This window comes from Jaminaea rosea, assembly GCF_003144245.1.
Source record: "Jaminaea rosea strain MCA 5214 unplaced genomic scaffold BDZ90scaffold_2, whole genome shotgun sequence".
NCBI classification, from domain to species: domain Eukaryota; kingdom Fungi; phylum Basidiomycota; class Exobasidiomycetes; order Microstromatales; genus Jaminaea; species Jaminaea rosea.
In genome coordinates this window covers 75861-100749 of record NW_020289976.1, presented here as the reverse complement: position 1 = coordinate 100749, position 24889 = coordinate 75861, and the positions used below count along the sequence as shown (strand labels likewise).

General features: G+C 60.1%; 13 protein-coding genes across 13 annotated transcripts; 4 read left to right on the top strand and 9 right to left on the bottom strand.

Moving 5' to 3' along the window:
- Positions 1-11: 11 nt before the first annotated feature.
- BDZ90DRAFT_230194 (hypothetical protein) lies at positions 12-1030 on the bottom strand. The gene has a single exon (XM_025505380.1). The coding sequence runs from the start codon at positions 994-996 to the stop codon at positions 211-213; it is 786 nt and encodes a 261-aa protein (XP_025363915.1). The 5' UTR covers positions 997-1030; the 3' UTR covers positions 12-210.
- Positions 1031-1165: 135 nt separating this feature from the next.
- BDZ90DRAFT_230193 (hypothetical protein) lies at positions 1166-2510 on the top strand. The gene has a single exon (XM_025505379.1). The coding sequence runs from the start codon at positions 1241-1243 to the stop codon at positions 2120-2122; it is 882 nt and encodes a 293-aa protein (XP_025363914.1). The 5' UTR covers positions 1166-1240; the 3' UTR covers positions 2123-2510.
- Positions 2360-3604, bottom strand: BDZ90DRAFT_216526 (glycoside hydrolase; the record flags this gene model as incomplete). Its single annotated transcript, XM_025504277.1, has 3 exons — positions 2360-2563; positions 2655-3107; positions 3191-3604. 3 exons carry the CDS (start codon positions 3602-3604, stop codon positions 2360-2362), a joined length of 1071 nt encoding a protein of 356 aa, XP_025363913.1.
- A 1085-nt stretch (positions 3605-4689) lies between these two features.
- Positions 4690-6963, bottom strand: BDZ90DRAFT_105112 (hypothetical protein). The gene is made up of 4 exons (XM_025503175.1): positions 6465-6963; positions 5706-6389; positions 5222-5622; positions 4690-5149 (listed from the first exon to the last, which is right to left on the bottom strand). The coding sequence occupies exons 1-4, from the start codon at positions 6798-6800 to the stop codon at positions 4747-4749; spliced, it is 1824 nt and encodes a 607-aa protein (XP_025363912.1). The 5' UTR covers positions 6801-6963; the 3' UTR covers positions 4690-4746.
- Positions 6903-7611, bottom strand: BDZ90DRAFT_105031 (NUDIX hydrolase). The gene is made up of 3 exons (XM_025503174.1): positions 7561-7611; positions 7477-7496; positions 6903-7398 (listed from the first exon to the last, which is right to left on the bottom strand). The coding sequence occupies exons 1-3, from the start codon at positions 7580-7582 to the stop codon at positions 6925-6927; spliced, it is 516 nt and encodes a 171-aa protein (XP_025363911.1). The 5' UTR covers positions 7583-7611; the 3' UTR covers positions 6903-6924.
- A 74-nt stretch (positions 7612-7685) lies between these two features.
- Positions 7686-8912, bottom strand: BDZ90DRAFT_230191 (hypothetical protein). The gene is made up of 2 exons (XM_025505378.1): positions 8038-8912; positions 7686-7966 (listed from the first exon to the last, which is right to left on the bottom strand). The coding sequence occupies exons 1-2, from the start codon at positions 8883-8885 to the stop codon at positions 7741-7743; spliced, it is 1074 nt and encodes a 357-aa protein (XP_025363910.1). The 5' UTR covers positions 8886-8912; the 3' UTR covers positions 7686-7740.
- A 155-nt stretch (positions 8913-9067) lies between these two features.
- Positions 9068-12376, top strand: BDZ90DRAFT_248897 (voltage-gated potassium channel). The gene is made up of 2 exons (XM_025507639.1): positions 9068-10215; positions 10289-12376. Exons 1-2 carry the CDS (start codon positions 9284-9286, stop codon positions 12282-12284), a joined length of 2928 nt encoding a protein of 975 aa, XP_025363909.1. The 5' UTR covers positions 9068-9283; the 3' UTR covers positions 12285-12376.
- A 13-nt stretch (positions 12377-12389) lies between these two features.
- BDZ90DRAFT_230188 (hypothetical protein) lies at positions 12390-14945 on the bottom strand. Its single transcript, XM_025505377.1, has one exon. It carries the CDS (start codon positions 14597-14599, stop codon positions 12530-12532), a length of 2070 nt encoding a protein of 689 aa, XP_025363908.1. The 5' UTR covers positions 14600-14945; the 3' UTR covers positions 12390-12529.
- Positions 14946-15123: 178 nt separating this feature from the next.
- BDZ90DRAFT_230187 (hypothetical protein) lies at positions 15124-17315 on the bottom strand. The gene has a single exon (XM_025505376.1). It carries the CDS (start codon positions 17022-17024, stop codon positions 15213-15215), a length of 1812 nt encoding a protein of 603 aa, XP_025363907.1. The 5' UTR covers positions 17025-17315; the 3' UTR covers positions 15124-15212.
- A 228-nt stretch (positions 17316-17543) lies between these two features.
- Positions 17544-18786, top strand: BDZ90DRAFT_230185 (hypothetical protein). Its single transcript, XM_025505375.1, has 2 exons — positions 17544-18431; positions 18516-18786. The coding sequence occupies exons 1-2, from the start codon at positions 17656-17658 to the stop codon at positions 18574-18576; spliced, it is 837 nt and encodes a 278-aa protein (XP_025363906.1). The 5' UTR covers positions 17544-17655; the 3' UTR covers positions 18577-18786.
- BDZ90DRAFT_104959 (hypothetical protein) lies at positions 18615-19375 on the bottom strand. Its single transcript, XM_025503173.1, has 2 exons — positions 19049-19375; positions 18615-18903 (listed from the first exon to the last, which is right to left on the bottom strand). The coding sequence occupies exons 1-2, from the start codon at positions 19266-19268 to the stop codon at positions 18794-18796; spliced, it is 330 nt and encodes a 109-aa protein (XP_025363905.1). The 5' UTR covers positions 19269-19375; the 3' UTR covers positions 18615-18793.
- A 773-nt stretch (positions 19376-20148) lies between these two features.
- Positions 20149-22285, top strand: BDZ90DRAFT_230184 (Dehydroquinate synthase-like protein). The gene is made up of 3 exons (XM_025505374.1): positions 20149-20818; positions 20902-21161; positions 21238-22285. Exons 1-3 carry the CDS (start codon positions 20569-20571, stop codon positions 22180-22182), a joined length of 1455 nt encoding a protein of 484 aa, XP_025363904.1. The 5' UTR covers positions 20149-20568; the 3' UTR covers positions 22183-22285.
- A 95-nt stretch (positions 22286-22380) lies between these two features.
- Positions 22381-24617, bottom strand: BDZ90DRAFT_230183 (subtilisin-like protein). Its single transcript, XM_025505373.1, has one exon. It carries the CDS (start codon positions 24390-24392, stop codon positions 22473-22475), a length of 1920 nt encoding a protein of 639 aa, XP_025363903.1. The 5' UTR covers positions 24393-24617; the 3' UTR covers positions 22381-22472.
- Positions 24618-24889: the final 272 nt, after the last annotated feature.

The following is a 24889-nucleotide window of genomic DNA, read 5'->3' as shown; positions in this document are numbered from 1 at the left end:
AAGAAGAGGGTGGAAAGGGAGAAGAGAAGGGAGACTGCTGAGGAGGGAGGCGCGGGTGGCGGTGGTGGAGCGGGAGGTGTGGAACAGCCTGGTGATGGAGGCAAGAGGGATCCGAGGGATTTCACTGCTTTCGCTTGAGGGCATCTGCGGGGAGATTGGGGGTGGGTATATCATGCAATTCGAGACCTTATCATCGCGCAGACTGATTCCTCATGCAGTGCCGCCAGCCGATAATTGTTCCTCCATCCTCTTGATCCACCCTGCTCCTCCCTCCCCCTTCGGTCTCAAAGTCCAGACACTGCCCGTCTCCTCCTGACTACCATCGAGCGACATGCGAAGCTTCGTTGCTCCTGCGCCTCCTCCTCTTGCTCCTCCACCAAGCACGATAGCAGTCCGTACCTCACGCGCATGATGCGACGGAATACGTAGGAGCGCCTCGCTCGATCGCGTTACATCCCTGCTGCCCTGCGTGCCTTGTGTCGCCGCGGGGGGCGGGGAGTGGATGCTCAGCACGTCGAAGGGGACAGCCCCGCCGACGACTCCGAGATGCTGAGAAAGGGTGGAACGAAAGGTCTCGCCCAGCGCCGAGGCATCAATGCTGTTGCTGCTGCTGCTGCTGGCGTGGACGCGCAGTCGTAGGTAGGCATAACCTCCTGCTGGGTTCGTGGCGCCGGATACGAGATTGCGTCGTTGGATGCGAAGTAGCCGACGTCTGGACTGCTTGATAGGTGCGGCTGCGGATGAAGAGGGTTGCGCACTGTCTTCATCGACGTCGTCGTTGTCTTGCGGGGGTTTGGAGCGAGACCGCTTGGCGGGGTCTTGACTCTGCTGCTGCTCGTCAGAGGAGGCGGGTCTTGGTCGCTTCGAAGTTGTTGTTGAAGATGGGCCTGCCAGTGCTGATGTTGATGCAGAACTCGAATCTGCTCGTGACGATGTGCCTTCAAATGGCCCCTGAGACTGAGCTGCCACCTTGGTACGCTTCTTGGCTCGACTCATCTCTCTCCAATCCAATGGTACGAAGGATGCTAAGGAGCGCTGCTGAACACGCCTGTGAATTAGCCCTCTCTCGCCGACGCCCCTTCCGTCCCTCCCTCAGCTCCTCCACGCCGGAACGGGTTGGGTTGGTTCAACAAGATTGACACTTCGCCTCTTCCGCTCTCGCCTCGCTCGCCAAAGTGTTGCATTAGAGCTCGCTCCCTCGCTCAGCTTTCATTCCCAGTCTCCCCCATCCCTAGTCACCATGGCCTCCTCCTCCTCCTCCTCCTCCACATCATCAGACCTCGTCACCCTCTTCGTGCATAGCCCCACAACGCACGTCTCCTCAGAACGACGTCTCCCCTTCAACTCCTCCCTCTCCTCCCTCCAATCCGGGCCTCGCGGCTTGGAAGGCATAACCGGCCTCTCCCCCTCGCAACAACGTCTCCAACTCTGGTCGACCAGTACAGCCAGCGGCTCGAGCGATGCTCGCCTGCTATGGGATTCTGCCGATTCCACCTTTGGCCTGGATAGGGAGAGGGTCACCCTTGCTAGCCTGGGAGCAAGAGATGGCATGGGCCTGAAGGTGTTGGACGCCTTAGGTCGAATGGGGGATATAGGCATTGAGGAGGAGGAATTGGCGCCGGAGCAGAGGTTTGAGATGACGGATGAAGAGTATCGTGCGAGAGGGGATACGGTACTTGCTTACAAGCAGAGGATGAAGTTGGGACGATTCGCGCCTGAGGCTGCGACTGCGGGCGAGTCAGCAGGAGCGACAGCAGCAGCAGCGCTGGACCTACCATCGCTTGGGGCACGATGCGAGATCCAAGACGCTACACCACCCCGTCGACGCGGCACTGTTCGGTACGTGGGTCCAGTCACATTCCCCTCGGCCACTTTCTCAGCATCATCCGCATCAACACCAGCACAACCATCAGCTCAGCCCTGGATCGGCGTTGAGCTCGACGAGCCGCTAGGCAAGCACGATGGAGCCATAGCTGGTCCGGGGGGTCAACGCTACTTCACTTGCGCGGCAAAGCATGGTGCATTCGTGCGAGTGGAGAAGGTCAAATGGGGGGAGGAGTACGCGATAAGGGAGTTGGAGGATGAGCTCGAGTTGACTGATGAGGAGGGGGATGAGATGTAGGCGCGGGCGCGAGAGGGTGGGTACTACACTAATTGTGATTCTTCTTTTCATCCACGTGAGAGATGCTTGCTGAGACGAGATAATGAGCAAGAGAGGGGAGAGAGAAAGAGAGAAAGGATGGGTATGAAGATGGTCGTGGTGATGGTGATGATGATAGGGGCGGGAAGTGTTTCGCGTGGGCTACATTAGTGATTCGTGAATCGTCATTGTCGTTGTCGTCTCGAGGCACTCGCGCGCCTACGACCAGTGGAACAGCACTCGCTTGAGCTGCTCAGCGCTGAAGCTCTTAGAATACTCCCACCACATCAAGCCAGCCTTCCAGCCCTCCTTCTCAGCCTCCTGCGCACACTTGCCCAGGTCGTGCTTCGAGACGTACCCGTTGGCCGCGTCCGTGGGGAGAGCGGGCTTGCCGATGACGAGCTTGTCGAGGGGAATGTGAGACTGCGGGCGGCGTGAAGGAGCAGTGACCTGGTCAGTGGCTGCTGCTGGAACGGTTGCGGGTAGCGGGTGGGGAAGCGGCGCTCGCACTCACGTATTTGGCCAGCTCAAAGAGGGACGTGCTGGGCCACTCCTTTGGCCCCTCCCAGATCAACCCGTCGCAGCTCGTGTATGCGTCCTTGCCCTGATTGTAGAACTGCACATTATAGAAGTCGACGTCCTCTCCAGCCTGTTTGTGCACCTCGGTGTAACCGCCGTCCTTGTAAATCTGCTTGGAGAACCAAGGAGCAATGGGCGCGTGGGTGAGGAGATAGCCTTGGTCCCGAGGCAGACGACGACGTAGCTGCTTGGTAAGGGTGACGAGCCAGGGAACAGACTTGCCCTGAGCAAAGTGGTCCATCTCTTCGTAGTCGACATCGACGCCGTCGAAGTTGTACTTGCGGACAAAGTCGGCCAGTCGGTTCGCCGTCTTGGTTGCGTTGCCTAGACCAGCGCCCGTCTGAGGAGTGTCGGTTGCACCAAAGGCGGAGACCATGAGCTTGATGCCCTGCGAGCGCGAGTTGTCGGTGGGAAGATGTTGCGGTCAGCCTCGAGCTGACGGTGAGCTCTTCGTCGCGCGCCAGCACTCACAGCATCGTTGTATGCCTTCTTGATCTTCTTCCTCTGCTCGTCGGTAGCCTGCGTCCAAGCTAGAGCATTATCAGCCGGCCCGCTCGTAGCCATCCAGAAGGCAACATTGTAGTGCGTGAAGCCCTTGACCTTGTTCACCGGCGGGACACCGAACGTGTCGTCCTGGAAGTAGAGGTCACCGTAGAGGACGAAGCGCGGGTCCTTGTTGCTGTTGATGCTTATGGGTAGCTCGCCAAGAGTGCTAGGACGGAGATGTCCCTTGGGCGGACGGGGGTTTGAGACGTAGTTTGCCGTGCCGGGGAGGGGCTTGACGGCCTTCTTTGCGCCGAAGCGCTTGATGCGGGCGGCGGTGGTAGTGGTCTTGGTGTTGGTGCTGAAGTGAGAGGGCACCTTGATCTCTGGACCGGGAACCATGATGGGGGCTCCGTTGATGAGCTGGCGGAGGGCCATGAGTGGGTAGGCGTTGAGCTGGATGGGGAGGGCGGTGCTCAGCGAGGCGAGCATGGCCACGACGGTGAGGAAGAGGAGAGTGGCTCGCATGGTGACGTGTGTGGGGAGGGGAGAGAGGGTGGCGTGGGCGACTCGAGGTGTACTGCCAAAGGGTAAAGTGGTAGCGAACGGGAGGGAGAGGGATGGGGAGCAGAAAGCAGTGTGTGGCAAGGAGAGGAAAGAGTGAGTTGAGACGAGACAAGGCGCTTGTCTGGTTTACTCGCTGCCCATTTGTATGAGGCTGGCTGAGCTCAGGGCCAAGGCCAAGCTCATCTCAATCTCAGCCCTGACTGACTCGCAAGCAATCGGCCGTGGCGGAGGGTCCGGTCAGCAACGCATTCGATGGATGGAGTTCGCCAGTCGCGAGACGAGCGCTCGGGGCACCGGCTTGGCTTAGACCAAACCCAGGTTAAGGAGAGATGGAGAGAGGGACCGGGCGTCACAGGGGCCTCAGCACCTCCTCACCCCCTGCAACGAGGGGCAGTCGTCGAAGCTTGAACCAGCTTGGTAGATTTTCTGGCGTCCTATTCTCTTCATTTTGCTCGAGCTTGGACCTCGTCGTTGTTGTCGTGACATGAAGCGAGTCAGGGCCAGAGTCGGGCGGCAGTCAGGGTCAGCCAGCCCTGCTTGCCTGTGTGCAGGCGGGCAGGCAGGCGGGCGGAACACGGCGTCGAGTCGAGCAACTCGCAGCTCGAGTCGCAGGCGGCGCAAGACGCCGAGCCTGCCGGCGGTCGCTGCAGCTTGAGCAAGACACGGCCTACTTTACATCGTAGCTCAACGTCCGTCGTCGCATCTTCAACAGCCTCGAGAAGCATTCTGGTCCCAACTCTACCAGCAATTGTACTGAACTTGCCATCTACCCCTCTGTTGCATCAACACTAACTGAGCATCGCTGTCCCAGCCCCGACGGTCGCCCACACCTCTGCAACTCTCAGGGGCGGCGAGGAGCAAAAGCAGGGGCTGTTGCATCTACATCTCACTCTCATCTCAATATATCACGCACGCAGCCGAGATTTCTCTCACGATCGAATATGATTCAGACGCCTCCTTTCGGTCATAACGGCCGTTCATTCGCGACATCGCCCAGCGCTGCCAGGTCCCCTAACCTTCCAGCGCACCACTGCCTGCCCCTCTGCTTGGCGATGCGATCCACGACCCAGCCAGAGTCGGTGCGTTGCGTTACGTCTGCCTGGCCTAGAATGGCAGCGTGGGAATGACGGCCTGCGAGAGAGCAGTGGGTTGAAGTCAGCGGGTGGATGGCAACTGGCTGACTCTGCGGCGGTGGGCTCACACTCCTGCTTGGAACCGTATTCCCACGTCCAAACGAAGCACGCTTGATCGCGCACGCAAGCCTCTGAGCACGACTTGGCGTCGCTTGGTCCCTTGACCACCTGTCCAATCCCATCACCAGGTACAGCGTTCCACGCCTTGCGATCACCCTGCGCTATGACGCGTGCAGCAAAGTAGTCCCTGTGCGAGAGAGCGAGCTTGACGGTCAGCTCTACTGCGGCGAGCCATCGCCTCGTCCCCGCGCATGCTCACCACAAGTCGACCCAACGTATGAAGTCGTCCTCTCCTACCCTCCCCTCTACGTCAACCTTAAACCTCCCCAGCCTCACCCGCTCCCACGGACCAACATGATGCAGCGTAAAAGCCGGCTGGCACCACTCCCTCTCCTCAATCACCAATCTACCCAAACCCTCGACGCGGAAGCTTCTACCGGCCTCCTCCCAATTTGGGCGAGAGAGCGTAACGCTCGGCTTAGTGAGGGAGAAGGCGCGCCAGAGCTCTGCGTCTCCACAGCAGGAGTAGCGGATATAGTGGGTAAAGGAGTGTTCAAACTCCCATGCCGAGGAAGGAGGGGCGAGACCGTACGTTGCGCGAAGGAGGGCGCGGGAGATTGTGTAGCCTGCTCCTCCATGCGCGAAGGGGAGGGAGCCGTTCTATGTGCGCGCGAGGGAAGAAAGACGTGGGACTTGAGACTGAGCCGCAGTCTTTTGCCTTCCCTCACTTCGCTCTTACTCACCACAAGATACATCTGCGCGCCGTAGTACTTCTGCTCGTCGTGCGGCTTAGCCTTTAACCACTTGACCAGCTGATTCCAAAAAAGATACGTATCGTCCTCTATCCCCACGTGCCACTTCGCTTCTGGCCAATGGCGGTACGCATCGCCATGTAAAGGCAAGAATTTCCACTTGTCGAGCAACCAACCCTTATTGACGCCCTTGTACCCGCCAGAAAGAGGGAGCGGTGAAGGGACCAACTTGCTTGGATCTTGATGAGTGCGCAGCAGCGATTGGATGGTGGAGTAGGACGAGTTGAATTCGGGCAGCGACTTTACGTCGGAGCTGACGTTGCGCAGGATATCGACGAAGTGTGTCTGGCCGATCCAGGTATCCGCATCGCTGTAGAATACGAGATTCGGTATGTACTCCCACTCTCGCCCGTCCTGCCTGCGAGGGAGGGTCTGTGACTCCAAGAGCATGAGGGGCAGGCGATGCATCAATGTCGTGGCGCTCGTGCGGACAGTGAGGACTACAGAGTCTTCAAAGCGCGGGAAGACTGGTGGCGAGGGCGGTGAGTCCCATATGTGGGCGCTGGGGAGGGTGGAGATGGCGCGATTCCAGGTGAAGCGCGACCCGGAGATGAGTCCTAGCAGCCAATTGAGGAGGATGAGGAGGGGCAGCACAGTGAGGGTCAGGCCGATGCACTGCGAGTGATAAAGAAGGGGAAGACGTTAGGCTGTACGGCTGGCAGAGGGGACATTTGCGCCGCCTTTGCTCACCAGTACGAGCCTGGTAGCCTCGCGCTTCTTCTTGTGCGACGCATCGATGGAGCGTAGCTCCAGCTCGTCACATAGTAAGCCTTGGTTCTCTTCATCAAGTCGCCCAAGCGACGTCTCCCTACTGTGTCTTCTCCCATTGACCAGACGTAGAGGTCTCAATGGCAGTGCAGAAGAGGACATGGGCGGCGGAGAAGTCTCATCCTTGGCCGGATCTTCTTCGAGGTCCACGTCGACGTCTTGAAAGCCGACCTTATCGCAGTCATCGTGTTCGGCGCCCATCGATCGTCGGAGGAGTAGTGGGTGGGGCAAGACGTGTCGATTCAGTCCATTTGCCATCGCAGCGGCGTGTTGTGGACTTTCCTTCCTCGGTCATCACGTCCCGTAGACGGGCACCAATCTCAAGCCGTCCGGAGTAGCGCCGACGTCCCCGCCGTGCCCACAGTGTATCGTCCACGCAAAGCTAAGCCGACTCGTCTTGTCGCCTCTTTTCCCACCATCGTCTCAATAGCTCATGGATATCCTCTCGCCACTCGATGCGCTGCAACGCCTCCTCAACAGGCACGAAGTCGCGCTCTCGCTCGTGCGCCTCAGGCCATTCGTCCTTGGCGTCCAACCCCGGGTCGACCAGCACGGCAACCGGCGTGTAGACAGCTCGAGGTACGAATGTCGGGGCTTTCGGATCTTTCGAAGGAGAGTGTTTGTGCCCCTTCATGTCCCCGACCACATCAGCATGCCCGCGTCCAACCCAGGTCGATCGACCATCCTGCGCTTGTAGCCCGGCCTCTTCCCACAATTCGCGCAGCGCTGCTGTCCCTTCGTCTGCGTCGGACGACTCGATGCCGCCTTTTGGGAGGACCCAGCGTGAGTCATGCTTGCGAGAGGAGACGAGGCAGATCGAAGGGGGAGTGGAAGAGGTGTAGGCTATGCAGACTGCCTGCGGGAGAGGGGAAAGGTGCGAGGGAGGTCAGCTCTGCGATGTGCTGCGCTGTGCGATTGGTGGGATGATGCGTACTACAGAGCGTGGCTGAACGGCTAGCGGAATGGATGAGAGTGGTCAGAGGGTCTTCGTATTGGGTGAAGAGCCTGGCGAACTCACCAATCATGTCCTTCTTGCCCATCTTGAGTGGTAATGTGGAGAGAACGAGAATAGTGGCGGACGCGCGAGTCGCCTCGGCGGACTAGGAAGAGGACGCGCTCGAAGCTCAAATGGGCCTTGCGTGCGTGCGAGTGGTATTGGATTGATGCTTTTACAACGCCATGCTATCACTTTTACTGGTCAAACTCTCATGCCCCACTGCCCAATCCATCGCCCAGCCTCCTCCACCATCGCCGGCGTGACCTCATGCCCCACCCCCTCGATGAAACGCACCTCCAACCCCTCCTGCACCCCACCGGCGCCATGAGGCTCTGCGACCATCAGGCGGGAGAGGAACGGCTTGGAGAAGGAGGCGTGCACTAGCTTATCGTCTGCGCCTGACAAGCTCAATATCCGCTTGCCCCAGCTGACGACGAAGAGAGGATTGTGGTCAGCAGGAAGGACAATCGGAGGGCGAGCTCGAGGGGTTCGACTCACTAAGGATTCTCCTTGCCCCATCGATCAAAGGGACTCTTGGCTGGGTCTCTAGCTTGTATCAGCGCCTTCAAGCTCCTCGGAACATGCGGCGGTCCATTAGACAGGAAGGCCTGCTTCGTCCTGTACTCAAGCAGTCGCCCGTAATCCGGGCAGCCGATCATGTTGACTCCCACCGTCACTCGCGGCTCATCCTTGAGCACATGCCAGACTGCGTGGCCTCCAAGACTCTTGCCCATTACACACCAAGCGCTCACACGTCGATCGTCGTGCGGGAAGAGGTAGGCAGGGAGCAAGTCGATAAGGAACGACACGTCCGCTGCGTTTCCCAGGATCATCCCGTAGAGGTCTAGTGCATGCTGCTTGTTTCCGACCCCCCACCCCTTTTGGCCCAGCGAGTTGGTGGTACGATGGCCGTGATTGCGAGCATCGAATGTTACCACGAGGAGCTCACGAGCTGGCTGAGAGGTAGAGGAAGCAGCGACGTTACTGGTGGCCCGTTGGTAGATGCCCCGACAGATGTGGTCTTCGTTCTTGGCGTCTCCGCCTCGTCCGTGCAGGTGGAAAGAGACACATACGTCTGGTGGACGCGGGGCTGTGCTACTTGATGTGCTGAGAGTGAGTTCGCTGAGCCCGTATACAATGATCGGGAGTCCGGCGATGTCGAAGTGCGTTTGGGAAGGGGAGGACGAGGATGAGGAGGACGAAGGAGCGGCAGGAGCGGCGGTTGCTGCATGGCTATTGGAGGCTTGAGAGTTGGACTGCGAATGCGGTGAGCCTTGATATGCTGGTGACGCTGTTGATGACGAGGACTGACCCTTCTTCTTGCCTATGCCAAGGAAGGAGGGCATTTCTGCGTGGTGTTGGACGAGGAGGTGTTGGTCCGGAGAGAAGCGGGACCTCGTCTCCGTCCAAGACCCTTCTTGCCTGCCCTGCCCGCCAGTGTCGTGCCTGCATCGAGAGCGAGAGCGAGAGCCGGGGACAAGGCGGACTGCCAAAAGTTCAAGGCCGCTCGTCGATCCAGGCCTCGTTGCCTTCACGCCCAGATCAGGGACAAACAGATGAGCCTCAGCCATCTCGAGTCGGAGCAACGTCGCTACCTCGCTACCTCGCCTCGCTCTCATCTCGTCTTCCGACGGTTCTCCCGCAATCTCTCCTTCCTTCGAGATGGGCTCAACCTCACCACCTGCCATGCTCACATCGCCTGCCTGCTAGCATACGCTCACGCCTACGCTTCCTCGTGCCCGCCATGCCCTCGCCCTTGACACTCATCGGTGCATCGAGGGCTGCGCCCATCGTGGCAAGGGACTTTGCCGAGTCCCCTACCACGCCCACGCCGCAAGCAGACGAACTCGATGGTGGCGATCATGCAGAGAAGCCCATTCGTAGCGCAGGCGGCGGAGTTCCCTTGGACCGAAACAGGAGTATCTCCTTCCACGCTCCTCAGCCCTCATGGGTAGGCAGACGAAAGATTCAACGCTCGAGAACGATGGACTCCATCGATTCGACGGTCTCAGACAGCGACTCGATCTCCACGACGTCCGAGGACGGGCGCTACAGGCCCAAATTCACTCCAGGCCACCTCCTCTCGCGTCTACGGCGCAGGCAGCAAGAAGATGGAGCCGACCTCACCGCCGGCGTGGACAGTGAAGCTGCGATCCTCGACTCTACTCCACCTCCCGCAGTCCTCCACTCGTATCGCCGCACACCGATCCTCTCGGGCTGCTTGGCCCCCTTTAGCATAATGCTCGAAGTCCCCGGCCTCACCACAAAGTGGTACGTCCGTAAAGGCCCCTTCGGCGAGGCCATCGAGTATCGTCGCAACCCTCCCATCCTCGAGGCCGGACTCGCTATCAGCATCATATCGGCTGTGGCCGCCAATGTTTGCTTGATCCTGCGCTTTACATCCATCCTCCGACCACGAAAGGGGACTGCTCTTGCCATTGGCGGATTCGTGCTGCACGACGCCATCAACATTGCTGCGCTGGTGGCTTTTGGGGTAATTCATGCCGTGGATGACGGATTTTCTTATAGTCAGGCGTATTGGATGACTCTGGCTTCCACAGCGGCCAGTCTGGCGTGTACCTTCACGCTGCTGGTCGACTATGCGGGGACCAAGGACTTCAAGGATGCCGGGAGCGGGTTGACACAAAAGCAGACGCAGTTGGTCATTGTCATCATGTGAGTGCCAGCGAGCAGGTGAAGTAGTTGCAAGCTCACAATCAGGCTGACATCTTCCCCTCGCGTCGCACAGGATCCTCCTAGTCTACCTCTCCCTCGGCTCCCTCCTCTACTCGCTCCTCCTCTCCATTCCCTTCGAGGCAGCCTTGTACTTCACCTGCACAACGACTCTCGCCGTCGGGTTCGGCGATATAGTTCCGACGACTGTGGCTGCCAAGATCTGCCTATTCTTCTACGCCCCGCTAGGCATCACCTTGTTCGCCGTCACGATCTTCATTGCTAGGGGCACGATCTTGGAGGAGTTTGAGAATAGCTATCGCCGGAGAAGGGAGGAGTTTGGGCGACGCTTGAAGGAGAGGAGGAGGGGGCTTAGGGAGATTAGAAGGGAGAGACGGAGGGCTGCGAAGGAGAGGATTGCGGCGAACAAGGCGGGTACGGAGAAGGGAGGGGAGACGGGGAGAGATACGCCTGTGCGCAGGGGCTCGATCTTGCCTTGGCGAAGGAGCACGACGCCTACTCCCATGGCTACGGCAGATGAAGGCTACGGTCTGCCTCGCTCTGCCAGCCCTATGTCCGCAATGGAGAGCCCGACGCGCCTGAATCACCATCGCGACACCTCGGACGGCAAGGCCATCCCGACCAGCCCTACAGACGCGGACGTGGACGCGCCCGCCACGCCTACGACCCCCTCACCAGAAGACGGCGAAGGCGACCCGGTCAATGTAGCTTTAGCGGCGCACAAGCATCAATTGGAAGCCGGCTGGCAGCAATTCCGCCACGACTTGGCCACGCGCGAACGGACTGAATTCTGGACAAAGCTCGCCGTAGCCTGGTTCCTCTTCGTCGCCTTCTGGCTCATAGGTACGGTGGTGTTCCACTTCACCGAGGGGTGGACCCTATTCGAAGCCTTCTACTTCTGCTTTGTGCTGTTCAGCACTATTGGATTTGGGGATTTCACGCCAAAGAGCGATGGAGGACGGAGCTTTTTTATTATTTGGTCTCTCATGGGGGTAGGGGTGTTGACTGTGCTGATTTCGGTGTTTAGTGATGCTTGGGGGAGTTTGGTGAGTGAGAATTTGGGAAGGGCGAGGCAGAGGGTGAGGGAGAAGGGCAGGAGGTTGAGGGAGAAGGTGAGGGGGCGGCGAGGAAGGAGTAGGAGTGGCGACAGGCAGGAACACATGGAGGGGAGGATGGATGGGGAGGCCGGCAACTCGACCGCAATGAGCGACACAGACGAAGGCGGGGATGTCAGCGACATTCCTGCCACACCCATCATCACCGCCTCTCCTCTCGCCCGTACCATCACGCCTACGAGCAGCGTCGGCGCAGCACCGTCATCAGGGGGTATCCTGCAGTCACCTTCGAAGTCATTGCCCCAGAACCTGCCGGACATCATCGAAGGCGCGCCGCTACAATCGTCGCCCGCGCCTGCAAGCGCGAGTGGTCTCGAAGCGACTCCCGAGGAGCCTGCACATACTGAGGACGAAGCAGCATCAGCCCGGCGTCTAGCGGAGACAGCGCTTCGTCTCCACTCAGCGGCAGTCGATCACGTTCAAGCACATCGCGATGAGACGCTTGGGGCTTTGCGCACCGTCCCAGGCTTTAGGGAGGCGCTGCCCCGGCACTTGTTCGCCGATGCTCACCACGACGAAAAGGGCGAGAAGGTCTTCCCTCGACGCCGTCATCGCCATCGTCATGCCCTCGGACTCTCGCGGGGCCGAGAAAGCGACGACGATGACGATGACGAGGAGGAGGAACGCACGCCACACGACGATACCTCCGCCTCCAGCTCAGCTCTCGATCTCGCCCCTCTGCGCTCACTCGTCTCCTCCCTCGATCCCGCTGCTCGGCAGTCCGAGCCCGATCGCCATCGCAATCGCGACCCCCACGAGGATACGGAAGCGGCTTTCAAGCATACATCTCGCCTGTTGATTTTCCTTGAGCTCGAGCAGGCCACTCGCGATGTACTCAGGGATGTGCATGGGCTGGCAGGGAGGATTAGGGAGTTGAGGGGGGAGAATGAGAGGTTGAAGCGCGCCCAGATTGGGGATGGAGATGGGGATAAGTAGAGGGAGGGAGAGGCAGAGCAGCTCGTCTGCGGATACCGCTGCGCTCGTGTACAATACCTAGAGGCCTCATCTAATTGATCGTCGTCGTCGTCATGCAAAGGAGTGAAGGGTATCAAATGGCATTTCAGCAATGTGAGCCGACACAAGAGGGCACGATGGCAAAGAAGCAGGCGCGCTACTACGCGCAGCCCGAGACAGAATGAGACCAAAGGCAGGGCGGAACATCCAGCTACGCTTTGTCTGACTTACTCAGCAGCAGCAACCACCTTCGCCTTCTTCCCACCCAACTTCCCCAGCAGCCCCTTTTTAGCCGCCTTCCCCTCCACCGGTGCTGGCGTTGCCTCCGTAATTCCATCCAACCTAGGCGCGGGCTGTGCTTCATTACTAGGCGGGGGAGCGTATTTTCCCGGATCGATCTTGTCCGCAGGCGCATCAGCGGCGGGGGGCTCAGAGCCGCGACCAGCGGGCGCCATGGGGATCTCCCCCTGCACGTCGACGGGACGTTGTGGTGGTGGAGGGCCGGCTACGGTTGGGCCATCCTTGGTGAGCGGGAGGGTGATGCGTGACCCATTGTCTGGGGCAGGCGTGGTGGGAGTGAGGACGGGAGGGGAGGTGTCCTTCTCCGGCGCTGTGGTAGTGGGGGGCTTAGCCGGTTGAGCTGGAGTGGGCTCGACGGGAGCGGGGGTAGCAGGCTCGGTAGGCGCTGGGGCTGCGGGCTCAGAAGGAGCGGGCGTGGCTGGCTGCTCTGGCTCAGGAGCCGGAGCTGGAGCTGGAGTAGGGGCGGGCCGGGGAGTGGGCTCTGCTGGTCCCGGAGTAGGGGCGGGCGTAGGCTCAGGCGTGGGAGAAGGCTCTGCGGGCGCTGGCTGCTGCGGCTGAGGCTCAGCTGGAGCAGGCGTGGGCGCTGGTGCCGGCGTGGGCGTGGGCGTGGGCGTAGGCTCAGCAGGAGCAGGCTTCTTGGGCGCAGGCGTAGTAGGAGCTGGCTGGCTTGGCGTCGTCGGCGCTGGCTGGGTGGGCGTCGTAGGAGCAGGCTGTGATGGCGCCGGAGTGGGCGTGGCTGGCGCCTTCCCTGCGTCGCCGTCACCGTCACTAGGAGCAGCAGGCGCGTCCCACGTCCTCGGGATGAGCGCCACGGGCAAGATCCACGTTGCGCTCATACAGATACCCTCTCCCTTGTCGAACCCACTCAACTCATCCCAGCTCCACCCAATGAACGTCGAGATATACTGCGTCACCGGCGCAATACTCTTCAACACGGTCAAGATGACCTGCAGCTGCGGGGGAAGCATGGGCAATTTGGCCGCTCCAGCCAGAATGGCCGTGAGCATCGAGGAGATGGTCTGGGCAGTCTTCTCGGCTCTGTCGGCGTCCTTTGCGAGCGATTGCATGACTGGCTCCGGGAGGTAGAGAGTGAAGCCCCACCAATGCGCATGGATTGAGGCCTTGGTTGTGCTGGGGATCCAGATACGCTTGCTGCCCGAAGGGTCTGCGGCGGGCGGTGTAGAAGGAGCGGTCCCTTCGCTAGACTTGGGCGTCTTCTTGCCAAAGGGAAGCCAGGAAGGCCAATTCCAGAATGCCACCGCATTCGCAGAGGGCGAAGAGTAGAAAGGTGTGTACGTCCACAGGCTCACCTGCGAAGCCGCACTAGCCTTACTTGCGGCCAGCTCAGCCTGTTTGTGCACCTCTTCCCAGTCATCCCACTTGTACTTCGAACCCCTTTTCATGAGGCTGTCCAGCGACTTGTGGTTGCCCGCAAAGTAGTGATTGCTGTGCAGCACACGCGAGGGAATGACGACGGACTTCTCAAGCGCGAGGTTGGAACCGTCCAGGTCGATACTGAACATGACCGACGACCAGAGACCATCGTCTGCCGCGTCAGCCGCAGAGGTTGAGACGCTTTGGGAGCCGGGTATCTGTCCCCATGACTCGCCTGCGGGGAGTGAGTCCAGAGCAGCCCACACTGTGCCCACGCCCGTCCACGTAGAGGCCGAGGCGCTGGTGAGCTGGCGTCGCGAGTGCGCACGGGCGACATCGCTATTCATGATTGAATTGTCGCCGAGCGCTTGGATGAGGTCGCTATTGTCCATGCGCGAGTAGAAGGGTGGGCCAGGCTTGAGGATCGTGGCGATCTTTTGTGCCCACTCGTCGGGGGACAGAGGCGCCGCTGACTTGTTGTTCAGGTGGGCGAGGGTACGAGACCCAGCGGCAAGGCCATCAGCGCGAGGTGATGGGACGACATTGCGCTTGAGGGTCGAGTGCGGGGAGAGGAAGGCGTTGAGAGCTGCGTGCTCCGCATCGTCTTTGCGGCGCATCGTCATGGCGGGCGACGATAGCAAAGGTGGGGTGAAAAGGGCGGCTCAGACGACTAGTGATGCATTGTATATGAGAGCCAAAGATGGAGCGGCGACCAGACCCTTAGGGGGGGGCTAGTGAACCGTCACTGAGGCATGCGCGCATAGGGGTCAAAGAGAAGGTTGAAGCCGCCTTGGCGAGCAGGCTTGCTCGCTGCACCAATTCTGGATCACCTTTGCGAGCGTGGAGATGGCGAGCTCGCCGATCGATCAGCTAGCGAGTGTGGGGAGACGACGAGCCAGATGGACATGCTTTCCCGGGTACTCTATTCGAGAGCCGAATGCATGGAAGACAGGCAGACCCGAGTCTGTTTGTTGGTCACCGGACGACGCAAAACCAAGCGAGGCGCCATGTTCTCTTCGTGACCGGTACGCGTCGACGACCCCTATCCCGAGCAAGCTCCGCCGCCTGCATTCAGGGGTTCCGACTCTCCAAGTAGAGCTTGCTTGCTTGCTTGCTCGCTTGCATCGTCGACGAATCAATCGCTTTGAGAGGCAAAAAAAGGTACATGCTGCTATTGCAATGAACAAATGGACAGAGATACAAGTACAGTGTGTGAGCGCGCAGTGCGCGCGAGCATCAAGACGAAGAAGAGCCCCTGCGGAAGGGGGCCATTTTAGGGCTGGGACTGGTGCCGCCGCCGCTCGAGGACGGTCTGCTGAACGCCGCTGCTATCATTTGCCCCGGCGAGGAAGGCTGGCGAGAGGGAGAAGCGTTGCCATTTTGAGGATTACGAGCGGCGGCGGCTGCGGCTGAGCTTGGGTCGACGCTCTGCAAAGCGGCATGCCCGTTGGGGTGGACGTTGGCGCTGTGCCCATTCTTCATCGGCGTACCATTCTCGATAGCAGCAGCCATTGCCGCATCAGCCTGTGCTCGCTCCCTTGCCCTCCTCTTGCGCCAATCCCAATCACGCCCAGCAGCAGCCGTCGAGCTCGTGAAGCGCTCGAACCAGAAATCGTCGTCCCCCTTGTGCCCATTTGTTGCCTTCGTCAGGCCGTCGGGCAGAGCCTCGGTCGTCTCCAGTTGTGGGTCGAAAGTTTGGCCGAAGGTCGTCTCCCATTCGTACTTGGGCAGCGTCGGGGCACCAGCCGAGGCGACCGTCGCGTCCTCATCATCGTCGCTCGGCGAGTGGATAGGCGCATAGGCCAGCCAGCTCCCCAGTGGCTCCTCCTGTCTCCTGTTCGCCTTTTCACTCAGAGCCGACTCGCTCTTGACCCTCGCCAGCCCCTTGGAGGCGAGCTGTCGCATCTCAATGCGCTGCCTCGCCCTCTCATGCGTTTCAGCATAAGGATCCCAATCCGGCTCCGTCAGCTTGATAAGGCGCTGCTGTCGCTCCTGCCTCGAATCGACAAAGTCACTGGCGTGATGAGCGCGAGCCCAGAGAGCGCGAAAGCGTTGCGCCTCTTTGCGGAGGATGGAGGGGGGTGCGTCTTTCGCGCAGCGACCGATGAGAACCGGGTCAGGCTCGACGACGGAGGCTGCTTTGTGGTACGAAGAGTTGCGGGCAGGGATGGGCGCAGGGGCTTCGGCGTTTCCCGTGGAGACGGAGCCTATTTTGCGCTTCGTGCGCGGACGACGTGGCTTGGAGGTGCTGCGGAGCGAGGAGCGCTTCGCCATGAGGCTGGAATGGGAGGCGTCCTGCTGCGGGGCGTGCTGATCGTCTGCTGCGCCGCTGCTTTCGTCCTGAATGCTCGCGACAGCATCTGCTGCCTCTACGGCGTCCTTTTCGTCGTCTTCTTCCTCCTCCTCCTCTTCGTCGTCATCCGCACCCGTGCTGCTGCCGTTGCCGTCTCCCAATATCCCTAGCCCATGCACGGACAAACGCTGCTGCGTCTTTCTTCTTCTCCTCTTATTCGCTGCGATATGCTGATGGTGGTTGCCGAGGGGTGAGCTCGATCGCAGCGGGGGTGAGCGCCAGGGGTTGCGTGCGCCATTATTAGAGGACGACGCCGAGGACGCGGATGGTAGCAGCTCTACATGTACAGGTCTAACGCTGAGATTAGACGTGGTATCAGATGAAGTTATGATGATGTTGCTGCTGTGCTGCGATGCGGACGACGACGAGTCGTCCGAGGTGTAGAGGGATGAATCGTCGGCGTCGTCCCCCGCAGCCTGCAGGCTACGCTGTTCGATAGCCCGTAGAGATGCTCTATGGCTATCGTGCTCGCGACTTCTGGGACCAAAGAAGAGGGAGAGAACGATGATGAGGGATATGCCGACGATGGTTGCGATCAAGAGCTTCTTGGCCAGGTCATCGCTACGTCCTTGGCGAGTACGAGCTACGAGTTCATCAAGGTGAGGTTTGAGCTGGCTGATTGCGAGCGCGCCTTGCTGCTCAACCCTTGCAGCTAGATGGGCGAGCCAGGGCGGTACTCTTGAATAGTCGATCATAATTGATGCGTGTATGAATGAGAAGAGTAGGATGCGGTTTCTCGTGAACTTAAGGGAAGGAGGGAGGTTGGTCGCCGCGACTTGACTCGCCCCCCTTTTAGTGCAGCTTGGACATCGAGGTAAGTACTTCTTGCAAAGAGCGTGAGCAAGATGAGTAGGCGCCGAGTTCCGACGTCAAGTTGGCTTGGCTCTGATTGGTGACGAAGAGACAGGAGGAGGGGAAAAGGGCGCAGCAATAGGGGATCGTTGGCGGTCGATTGCGAAGGAGAGAGACAGAGAGAGAGAGGCGACGCCCCCGCTCCGCTTGTGGATTCGGATTCAATTGCAGTTGCGCTCGGCCCCTCGACAGCCCGCCTGCCTGGCCTGCCTGCGGGTCGAGACGATTTGTTTCCCCGCTCCGCCGCCCTCCTCGTGAGTGGGCGTGATAGCCAGGCCAAAGGGCGGGCGACTGCCAGCCAGGGCAGCCAGGGTCAAAGCGTCAAGGCGGGCCGCCGCTGCACGGACGGAAAACGCGCCCAAAAACGCGCCAACGGGGGAAAAGTCCAGCATCGAGCATCGAGATCGTCGACAAGATCAGGAACACGAGCGGGGGCCAGTAAGCGCTTCTCTTCTTCCTCGTCTTGACGCTGACATGTCCCTGGGAGACAAGCCCGCCCACGTCCCTCCTCCTGGCCCGTCACGAGGCGAGGGGCCGCTGCGTATTGGCGCCTATCATATCCCCCTCCCATCAGAAGCAGTCCTCACCTGGCCGCAGCTCTGCGAGATAACAGCCAGTGGAGACTTGAACGATCTCAATCGCCATTCGAACTGCGAGAATGAGTATCGCGAATGGCGAGAACCTATCAAGGCTCAGTACGGTGACCTGGAGACGTACATCCGCAAGGTCAGGCTACAATGGGATGAGGAGGAGCTCGAGGAAGTGCGGGAGCGAGATCGCAGCCTGGCCTACTTTCGCCACGACTGGGGACCGGACCGAGTGCGCTGCATCCCCAATGACTGGCCATACGGTATCCCAGACCGGTGCGGACACTATGTCGTCTGGTGCAAGTCGCCCATGCTCCATCCCTCCCTCTTCGAGACGGATCAAACGCCGTTTGAGCCCGAAGAGAGGCAGGCCATCTATGAGGCCGTGGCCTATGATGGGGTCAGAGGGTTGACGGGCGGGCGAGGCGGTAGCGGCAAGGCTGGCGGGGAGATCAGGGTCGTGGGCATGAAGACGATCCAGTTACTCAAGAGCAAGGAAGAGGTGGCTACCGCGCCGACACCGGCTGGAAGCCCAAGAGCCACGCCGTCGCCCAGACAGGGCGGGGAGGATGCCGCTACGATGGCTGAGCGTGCTCACTCTTGGGCAGGGAGGGAGGTCGACGCTTACTGCAAGAAGAAGTGGCCGGAGAACGAATGGGAGACGTGAGTCGGGGCGCGATGGCATGGAGTACGAGCTACGGGCTGACCTGCAAGTACCTTCCCCCCGCTTTTGTTTGTGTCTGGCAGCGCATGGTTTTGCAATCCGCCACACCTCCGGACTGTACCTGGCTTGTCGCACTTTCAGTAAGTCGAGAGCGAAGGTATGAGACGGGACGCGCTAGTGTTTGCTGACTTTACCACGTCTCTGCTCTATGTATCCTCCACAGCGTCATTGTCCGCAGGAAGGAGTGACGGGTCGCAGTCATCGTGTGCGCTGGTAACAGCGCCACCAGACAACATTCCCATAGACGTAATTTGTCTAAGCATAGCCTCCCAGCACTTGTAGCTGATAGCATCTATTAATGTCACCGCATGTCTACATCGCCATCACCGCTCCTCCCGTCATTGCCGTTCGCGCCTGCTGCTCCTCCCCGCATTGCCATGACATGAGGGTCTAACTTGGCAGCTTCTACCCCTCCCTTGGCCTCAAGCTCAGCACGCAGTCGCTCAAGTAACTTGACCTGACGAGATCTGGCAGTGTGTCGGCGTGCGTAAGTCAGCTCCACGTCCCGCTCTTCAATCTCCTGGCCGCCAGCCTCTCGCACACACTCACATGACACCCTCGTTCTCCTCCCTCACTGCCTTGAGCTCCTCCCGCTCATCCTGGGAGCGATCCTCAGCCGACGCGAACTCGAGGAGCAACTCTTGGCTCTCCCTCAGCTTGGCCAGGCTAGTCTCGAGCCGCTCAATCTCGAGGGCTAGCGTCGAAGCTTCGAGGGATTGCAGGTGCGAATCGCTCGGGGCGGCGGGCGGGGCGAGATTCGGCAACACGAGGGGCATCGTTGCGGTTCACGCCGACCAAGAACGGGGGATGACAAGACGGGCTGATCAATGTCTCGCGCCTCGAAGGGCTGACAAGAGAGCAAGCGCTGCTTGAGGGCAGACGCCGACGCTGAATGCTGGTAATGATGATGCTAGCACGCAGTCGCTGCTTTCTTGGGCTGAGCAGTGCGTACGCGACTCGCAGAACCCTGACCTGATCTAACCTCGAGGAGATGATCTCGGTCTATGGCCCCGTGCGTACAAGCGTGCGTGCGTGCGTGCTTGCACCTCGCAAGGCCGGCCGGCTATTTCGCTCGACGTCGACGTCGGCGGCGGCGTCCAGGGCTCAATGGATGCGCTACGGGTGTAGACGGCTACGTTGGTTGCGTTTGCGCCTGCTGCTAGGTGCTGCCTCCTTTCGTAAGCTGCGAGGGGTGGAGCGGGAGGAAGACGTGGGAGGATAGACTTCACTCCACTTGGGTGAAACGCCCGCCGCGTGTGCCGATGTGTCAGCTTGCAGGCCTGTGAAGCGCGGGCGGGCCAGCCGGGATGGACCCCTCTGGACCCTAAGTGGGCTCCTCTGGTCTCAGCCAAGGCACTGAGACAGTCTCTTCCAGAGCTTCCACCCCCCTCCTTTACTTTGGCTCGTCGGCGAGTCGGAATGAGTGGGTGGTCAGTGCGGACGCAGAGGCGCAGAGCACGACACAACGAGAAGAAGTGGTAGCAAGCCAGCAAGCTCGCAACAAAGCCCCGCTCACCGCCCAGCACTGCACTGTAAGTCAGCACGAGGGCCCACGGATTGGGCACGCCTCCCTTGAATTGACTTTTGACAGGCTTCGAGAGAGGAAGCAGGTGGGGGAAGGGCGAGGAGGCAGGAGAAGAGTCTTGGCCTGCTGCTCAAGCAACCTCCAAATCCTCCTCAACCCTCTCGCCGCTGGCGCACGTCCCTCGCTCCGAAGGTCTGGCGACGAGCAGGGCGACGAGGAGGACGACGAGAGATGGGCAGCTGCGAGCCAGCTGTAGCTGTGCAGCGTCGATGATGCCTCCCTGACCTAAGACGGGAGACGACGGCAGGGTCTCCAGGGGCGAGACGACATCATCAAGACGAACCCTGAGGCAATTGCTTACCACGGCCACCGCGGGGGCTCGAGCCAGCGGAACCCTTTAAGAGAAGATGCGCCGATGTCCGAGGATACCTTCTACCTTTCTTCCATAACTTCTTCGTCATCACCCCAGCGGTCTATTCGTCACCTTTCATAACTGCACCTACCGTCACCTTCCTTTTCTCTCCATCACACCTCTCGCATCTCATCCCACTATGTCGTGCTGTGAGACGCCTTCCTCGGACATGGCCGCCCAGGTCACCGAGATTCCCCAGTCCAAGAATGCCGTTGGCCCCGGCTACGCTGTCAAGGGCTCCGAGGAGATCCGCTACAGCTACTCCTTCGTCGACAATGTCTTTGACGCTCAGAAGGAGGACCTCGCCGAGTTCTACAAGAAGTGGGGCCGAGTCCTCATCGTCATCGACGACATTGTCCACGGCATCTACGGCGACGCAATTGAGCAGTGTGAGTGCAGCGAGGGAAAGGCAGTCCGATCGTTTCCTGTGCGCAGAGCTGACCCTGTTGCGATGTCGCACACGCAAATGCAGACTTTGCCGCGTACAAGATCCCCGTCACGTTCCACATCTTCAAGGGCGGTGAGCTCAACAAGAACATGGACACATTCGAGGGCATGGTTGATGCCTTTGACCAGTTTGGTCTGATCCGCAAGGAGCCCGTCCTTGTTGTCGGTGGCGGTCTCGCCTCCGATGTGTGCGGTTACGCTTGCGCCTCTTACCGCCGCAACACGAACTGGATTCGTGTCGGTACCACCCTCATCGCTCTCATTGACGCCGCCATTTCGATCAAGGTGAGCAGACGTGCGCCGCTGTTCGCTTACGGTCTGAGAATTCTGACAGTCCACTGTTCGCGCTCCTCTCGCGTAGGTCGGAATCAACCACGGCAAGCTCAAGAACCGCTTGGGCGCCTACCACGCACCTATGCACACTTTCCTCGACTTCGACTTCCTTCGCACCCTCCCAGAGGGCCAGATCCGTAACGGCTTCGCAGAGATTGTCAAGATCTCGCACGTCGCCGACAAGACTACGTGGGACCTCCTCGTCAAGTACGGCCCTGACCTCGTCAAGACCGGCTTCGGCCGCAAGGAGAAGGATGCTGCGTACTCCCAGGAGCTCAAGGAGGCGGCTGACGTGATTTGCCGCCGCGCAATCAAGGTCATGCTGGACCTTGAGTCGCCCAACCTCCACGAGATTGGTCTCGACCGTGTCATTGCTTCTGGACACGCCATTTCCCCGACCCTCGAGCTTGCGCCCTTCCCTCCTCTCCGCCACGGTCACGCCATCACCGTCGACATGGCCTTCTGCGTCACCCTTGCCCACTCGCGCGGCGATATCAGCGATGCCGAGCGCGACGAGTGGTTCGACACGATCATCGGTGTCGGCCTCACGGTCGACCACGAGCTCTTCGACTACGACATGCTCCAGCGCGGAATGGCCGCCATTCTCAAGACGCGTGACGGCCTGCAGCGTCTCGTCCTGCCCAAGCCCATCGGCAAGTGCTACTTTGCCAACGACGTCTCGGACGACGAGTTTGTCAAAGTCCTCAAGACGCACAAGGACTACGTGCTGCAGCGCTTCCCGGCCACCAAGGGCGGCAACGGCGTCGACGCCTACGCTGATGCGGGAGACCTCGGTGCTGACCCGGAAGTGCTCAAGCAGAAGCAGGAGGAGTCGTTGCGCGAGACTGGTATCGGGCGCGCAAAGAAGGCTCAGGCCAATGGGACCGCAAATGGATCCGCAAAGGCACCGCTCAAGTCGACGCCTAACGGCATGCCCGCCGTGGGCAACGCTGCGGTCAGCGCTTCGGCGTAGGCGTGGGTTGAATAGCAAATGAAGAACAAACTGTAGAATTATGAAGCATCAAAGAGACGTGCCTGCCTGTTTTGTGAAGGGAGGAGGAGGAATGAGCAGAGCGCGGTTCATATCACCACCAAATACGATCACGTCTAATCTCCATGCCGTGACGCGCGAGGCTTGATGTGATGACATTGACAGAGAGAGAGAGAGAGAGAGAAGCGAGAAGCGAGGAGCGAGAAGCGAGAATCTAATTTACAAGCACAACAGAAGCAATGACGGTCCACCACACGCGCGCGCGCGCACGTTCACAACCCATAGATGCTCTTAAGCTTAGCGTAATCGGGGCTCCCCAATCCACTCGCAATATCATATCCCCCAGCCGTAGAGTTGAAGCCATACTGCTGCGCAGTCGCCTCTGTGCCGGCTCCACACTTCCAGTAAGATCCGCCCACCTTCACGTCATTGAACGCTCCAGGGTTGGCGTAGAGCATCGGGTTCATCCACCCTACTGTGGCCTTGCCCGCATTCAAGAGCGCATCGTTGAGCACGGCGACCACGGCGCCGAAGACGGGCGCGCTCATACTGGTTCCGGCCTGGAGATAGGCGGCATTGTTCAGCACAATGGGGAAGTCGATACCATTGGTCACGACGTCGGGGTAGGCTCGACCTGCCGAGTTGAACTGGCCTGAGGTCGCCTTGTCGTACAACGCATTGCTGGCGCTCAGAGCCTTCTTGAGGGCGTCGGCTTGCCACGACGGGGTGGACCAGCGACGCGAGAAGCCTGAGCCGGAGGCCCACGACCATTTCGTCCCCGTGAGGCCAGAGGGGGTGTTGTAGTAGACGGGCTGCTCGTTGGCGTCGCCCCAGCCAGCTGTGGCGCCGACCGTGGTGATGTAAGGGCAGCCCACGGGGTAGGCGGGTCGAAGGGACGGGCAGTACCCTCCATTGTCTGGGTACGAAGGGTTGAAGGCGCGAGCGACAGAGTCCGGTCCCGAGTCGCCCGAAGCAAAGATGATCGTCGTGCCCAGAGCAGAGAGAACCTGCGCTGCATTGCACATCGCGTCCGCCGTTGCGCCCATGGAGTCCTCGTCGAGAATGCCGTACGAGACGGCTACGACCTGCGGGCGGATGCTTGCGTCCTGGTCGATGAATGTCTGGAAGGCGGTCAAGAAGATGTCGCCGTCGTCTGCTCCTACGGTGTTGCCGTTGGAGTCACCGATGTTGTAGTAGGACGTCTGCAGCGGGAAGGCCATGCCTGCGATGATCTGGGCATCGAGTGCCGCCTCCGATGTCGGATTCGACGCATTGTTCGAAGCGCCAAAGAGGTCATTCACAGTCATCTTGTACTTGGAGGCATTGGGCTGGTCAGGACGGAACTGCGTCAGAGCCTTGGTGAGGTCGTTCTGCGACATGTTCTCGCCGAGGTAGCCGACGACGGCGAGGTCATTGCGACGGCGCAGGGACTTCTTGGGCACGGGCAGGCCGTACTGGTCGATGAGGCAGCGCGGGAAGCTATAGACGTGGCCGCCAGACGAGTAGCAGTTGGAGGAGATGTTGGCAGAAGCGCGAGACACCAATCTGGTCTCTTCCTCCTCGTCGAGGCGACGGCGGCGAGCGCGTGGTGCAGGGTCTGGGAGAGACTTTGCTTGGACACTAGCTGCGGCCGCCGAGGACGAGTAGTCACCGAAGGCGAGGAGAGTGCCGACCGAGTAGACGTGTGCGGCAATCGAGGCTGGCAGCGTCACGTTGGTGGCTTTGGGCACAGCGTCTTTGCCGTCGTGCGAGTAGCTCGAGAGGGTGGTGCCGAGGAACTTCTGAGCGAGAGCGACCGTCGAATTGATGATGACACGATCCTTGAGGCCCGAGAAGGAGATGTTGGCCGCGGGAATGCCAGCGCCAGTCAAGGCCGAAACGACCGTCTGCTGGGCAGACGTCGTCGGCGTGACATACTGAGCGAGCTGGTCTTGCGTGAGCCACTTGGCATTAGGATCTTTGGAGATGGCCGTCATCTGCGTAGCGAGACCAGCTCGGTTGGGCGAGTTGAGGTAGAGGGAGAATTGCATCTGCTCCTGAGCGGGCGCCGTGCCGACGTTCTTCCACGATGAAGGGACAGAGGCGGCCTTGAGCACTCTTGGCGCCGCAGCCGCAGCCGCTTGCGAGGCCGTGACTGCCGCGAAGAGGAGCACGAGGTGCGCGAGCAGGATCTTCCATTGTGAGAGGGACATCGCGCGATCGATGGATGAAGAGTTGGGTGTAGAAGGGAGGGGGTCTTGTAGGAGCGGCTGCTGACTTCTACTCTTCACGATGGCGACGACGACGACGACGTGCCCAGCAACCTGCCTTTTGAGGCAGGGTCGATCGGCCGTCCATCCATCGTATAGTATCATCGCCGGCGGCTCATCACCGGCTCTCGACCTTCTCGCCCCGCTCTCGCCCCCGAATATTTTCCTCGGTGTATGCCTGACATGCTTGCTTGCTTGCGTGAGCGCGCAAGGGACGAAGGCAACGATCGTGATCGAAGCCAAACTCTATCTTTGGGCTAGATCACGGTCGAGGTCTTCCATTCCAACGTGTCATTTGAGACCCCAGGTTCCAATTTTGATGCTCGAGGACGTGGGTGGCTTGGCGTTCAAGTTGAATGCCCACCCGCCGCCGCTGCAAGCACGGCAGCCTGTACCACTCCGCCACCCATCTCGAGATGGATGCGGTGCCCGACAGCCAT

Bases quoted from the DNA above. Each gene is read 5' to 3' on its own strand.
- BDZ90DRAFT_230193 (XM_025505379.1), top strand. From the start codon at position 1,241: ATGGCCTCCTCCTCCTCCTCCTCCTCCACATCATCAGACCTCGTCACC.
- BDZ90DRAFT_248897 (XM_025507639.1), top strand. From the start codon at position 9,284: ATGCCCTCGCCCTTGACACTCATCGGTGCATCGAGGGCTGCGCCCATC. The intron at 10,216-10,288 runs GTGAGTGCCAGC...CGCGTCGCACAG, and splicing joins CAGTTGGTCATTGTCATCAT to GATCCTCCTAGTCTACCTCT.
- BDZ90DRAFT_230187 (XM_025505376.1), bottom strand. From the start codon at position 17,024: ATGATCGACTATTCAAGAGTACCGCCCTGGCTCGCCCATCTAGCTGCA.
- BDZ90DRAFT_230191 (XM_025505378.1), bottom strand. From the start codon at position 8,885: ATGCCCTCCTTCCTTGGCATAGGCAAGAAGAAGGGTCAGTCCTCGTCA. The intron at 7,967-8,037 runs GTGAGTCGAACC...CTTCGTCGTCAG, and splicing joins TGGGGCAAGGAGAATCCTTA to CTGGGGCAAGCGGATATTGA.
- BDZ90DRAFT_230184 (XM_025505374.1), top strand. From the start codon at position 20,569: ATGTCGTGCTGTGAGACGCCTTCCTCGGACATGGCCGCCCAGGTCACC. The intron at 20,819-20,901 runs GTGAGTGCAGCG...ACGCAAATGCAG, and splicing joins CGGCGACGCAATTGAGCAGT to ACTTTGCCGCGTACAAGATC. The intron at 21,162-21,237 runs GTGAGCAGACGT...CCTCTCGCGTAG, and splicing joins ACGCCGCCATTTCGATCAAG to GTCGGAATCAACCACGGCAA.
- BDZ90DRAFT_105112 (XM_025503175.1), bottom strand. From the start codon at position 6,800: ATGGCAAATGGACTGAATCGACACGTCTTGCCCCACCCACTACTCCTC. The intron at 6,390-6,464 runs GTGAGCAAAGGC...TATCACTCGCAG, and splicing joins AGGCTACCAGGCTCGTACTG to TGCATCGGCCTGACCCTCAC. The intron at 5,150-5,221 runs GTGAGCATGCGC...TCTCTCGCACAG, and splicing joins ATACGTTGGGTCGACTTGTG to GGACTACTTTGCTGCACGCG.
- BDZ90DRAFT_105031 (XM_025503174.1), bottom strand. From the start codon at position 7,582: ATGGGCAAGAAGGACATGATTG. The intron at 7,497-7,560 runs GTGAGTTCGCCA...CCATTCCGCTAG, and splicing joins GGGCAAGAAGGACATGATTG to CCGTTCAGCCACGCTCTGTA. The intron at 7,399-7,476 runs GTACGCATCATC...CCTCTCCCGCAG, and splicing joins CCGTTCAGCCACGCTCTGTA to GCAGTCTGCATAGCCTACAC.
- BDZ90DRAFT_230188 (XM_025505377.1), bottom strand. From the start codon at position 14,599: ATGACGATGCGCCGCAAAGACGATGCGGAGCACGCAGCTCTCAACGCC.
- BDZ90DRAFT_230194 (XM_025505380.1), bottom strand. From the start codon at position 996: ATGAGTCGAGCCAAGAAGCGTACCAAGGTGGCAGCTCAGTCTCAGGGG.
- BDZ90DRAFT_230183 (XM_025505373.1), bottom strand. From the start codon at position 24,392: ATGTCCCTCTCACAATGGAAGATCCTGCTCGCGCACCTCGTGCTCCTC.
- BDZ90DRAFT_104959 (XM_025503173.1), bottom strand. From the start codon at position 19,268: ATGCCCCTCGTGTTGCCGAATCTCGCCCCGCCCGCCGCCCCGAGCGAT. The intron at 18,904-19,048 runs GTGTCATGTGAG...AGGCCAAGGGAG, and splicing joins AGTGAGGGAGGAGAACGAGG to GGGTAGAAGCTGCCAAGTTA.
- BDZ90DRAFT_230185 (XM_025505375.1), top strand. From the start codon at position 17,656: ATGTCCCTGGGAGACAAGCCCGCCCACGTCCCTCCTCCTGGCCCGTCA. The intron at 18,432-18,515 runs GTGAGTCGGGGC...TGTGTCTGGCAG, and splicing joins CCGGAGAACGAATGGGAGAC to CGCATGGTTTTGCAATCCGC.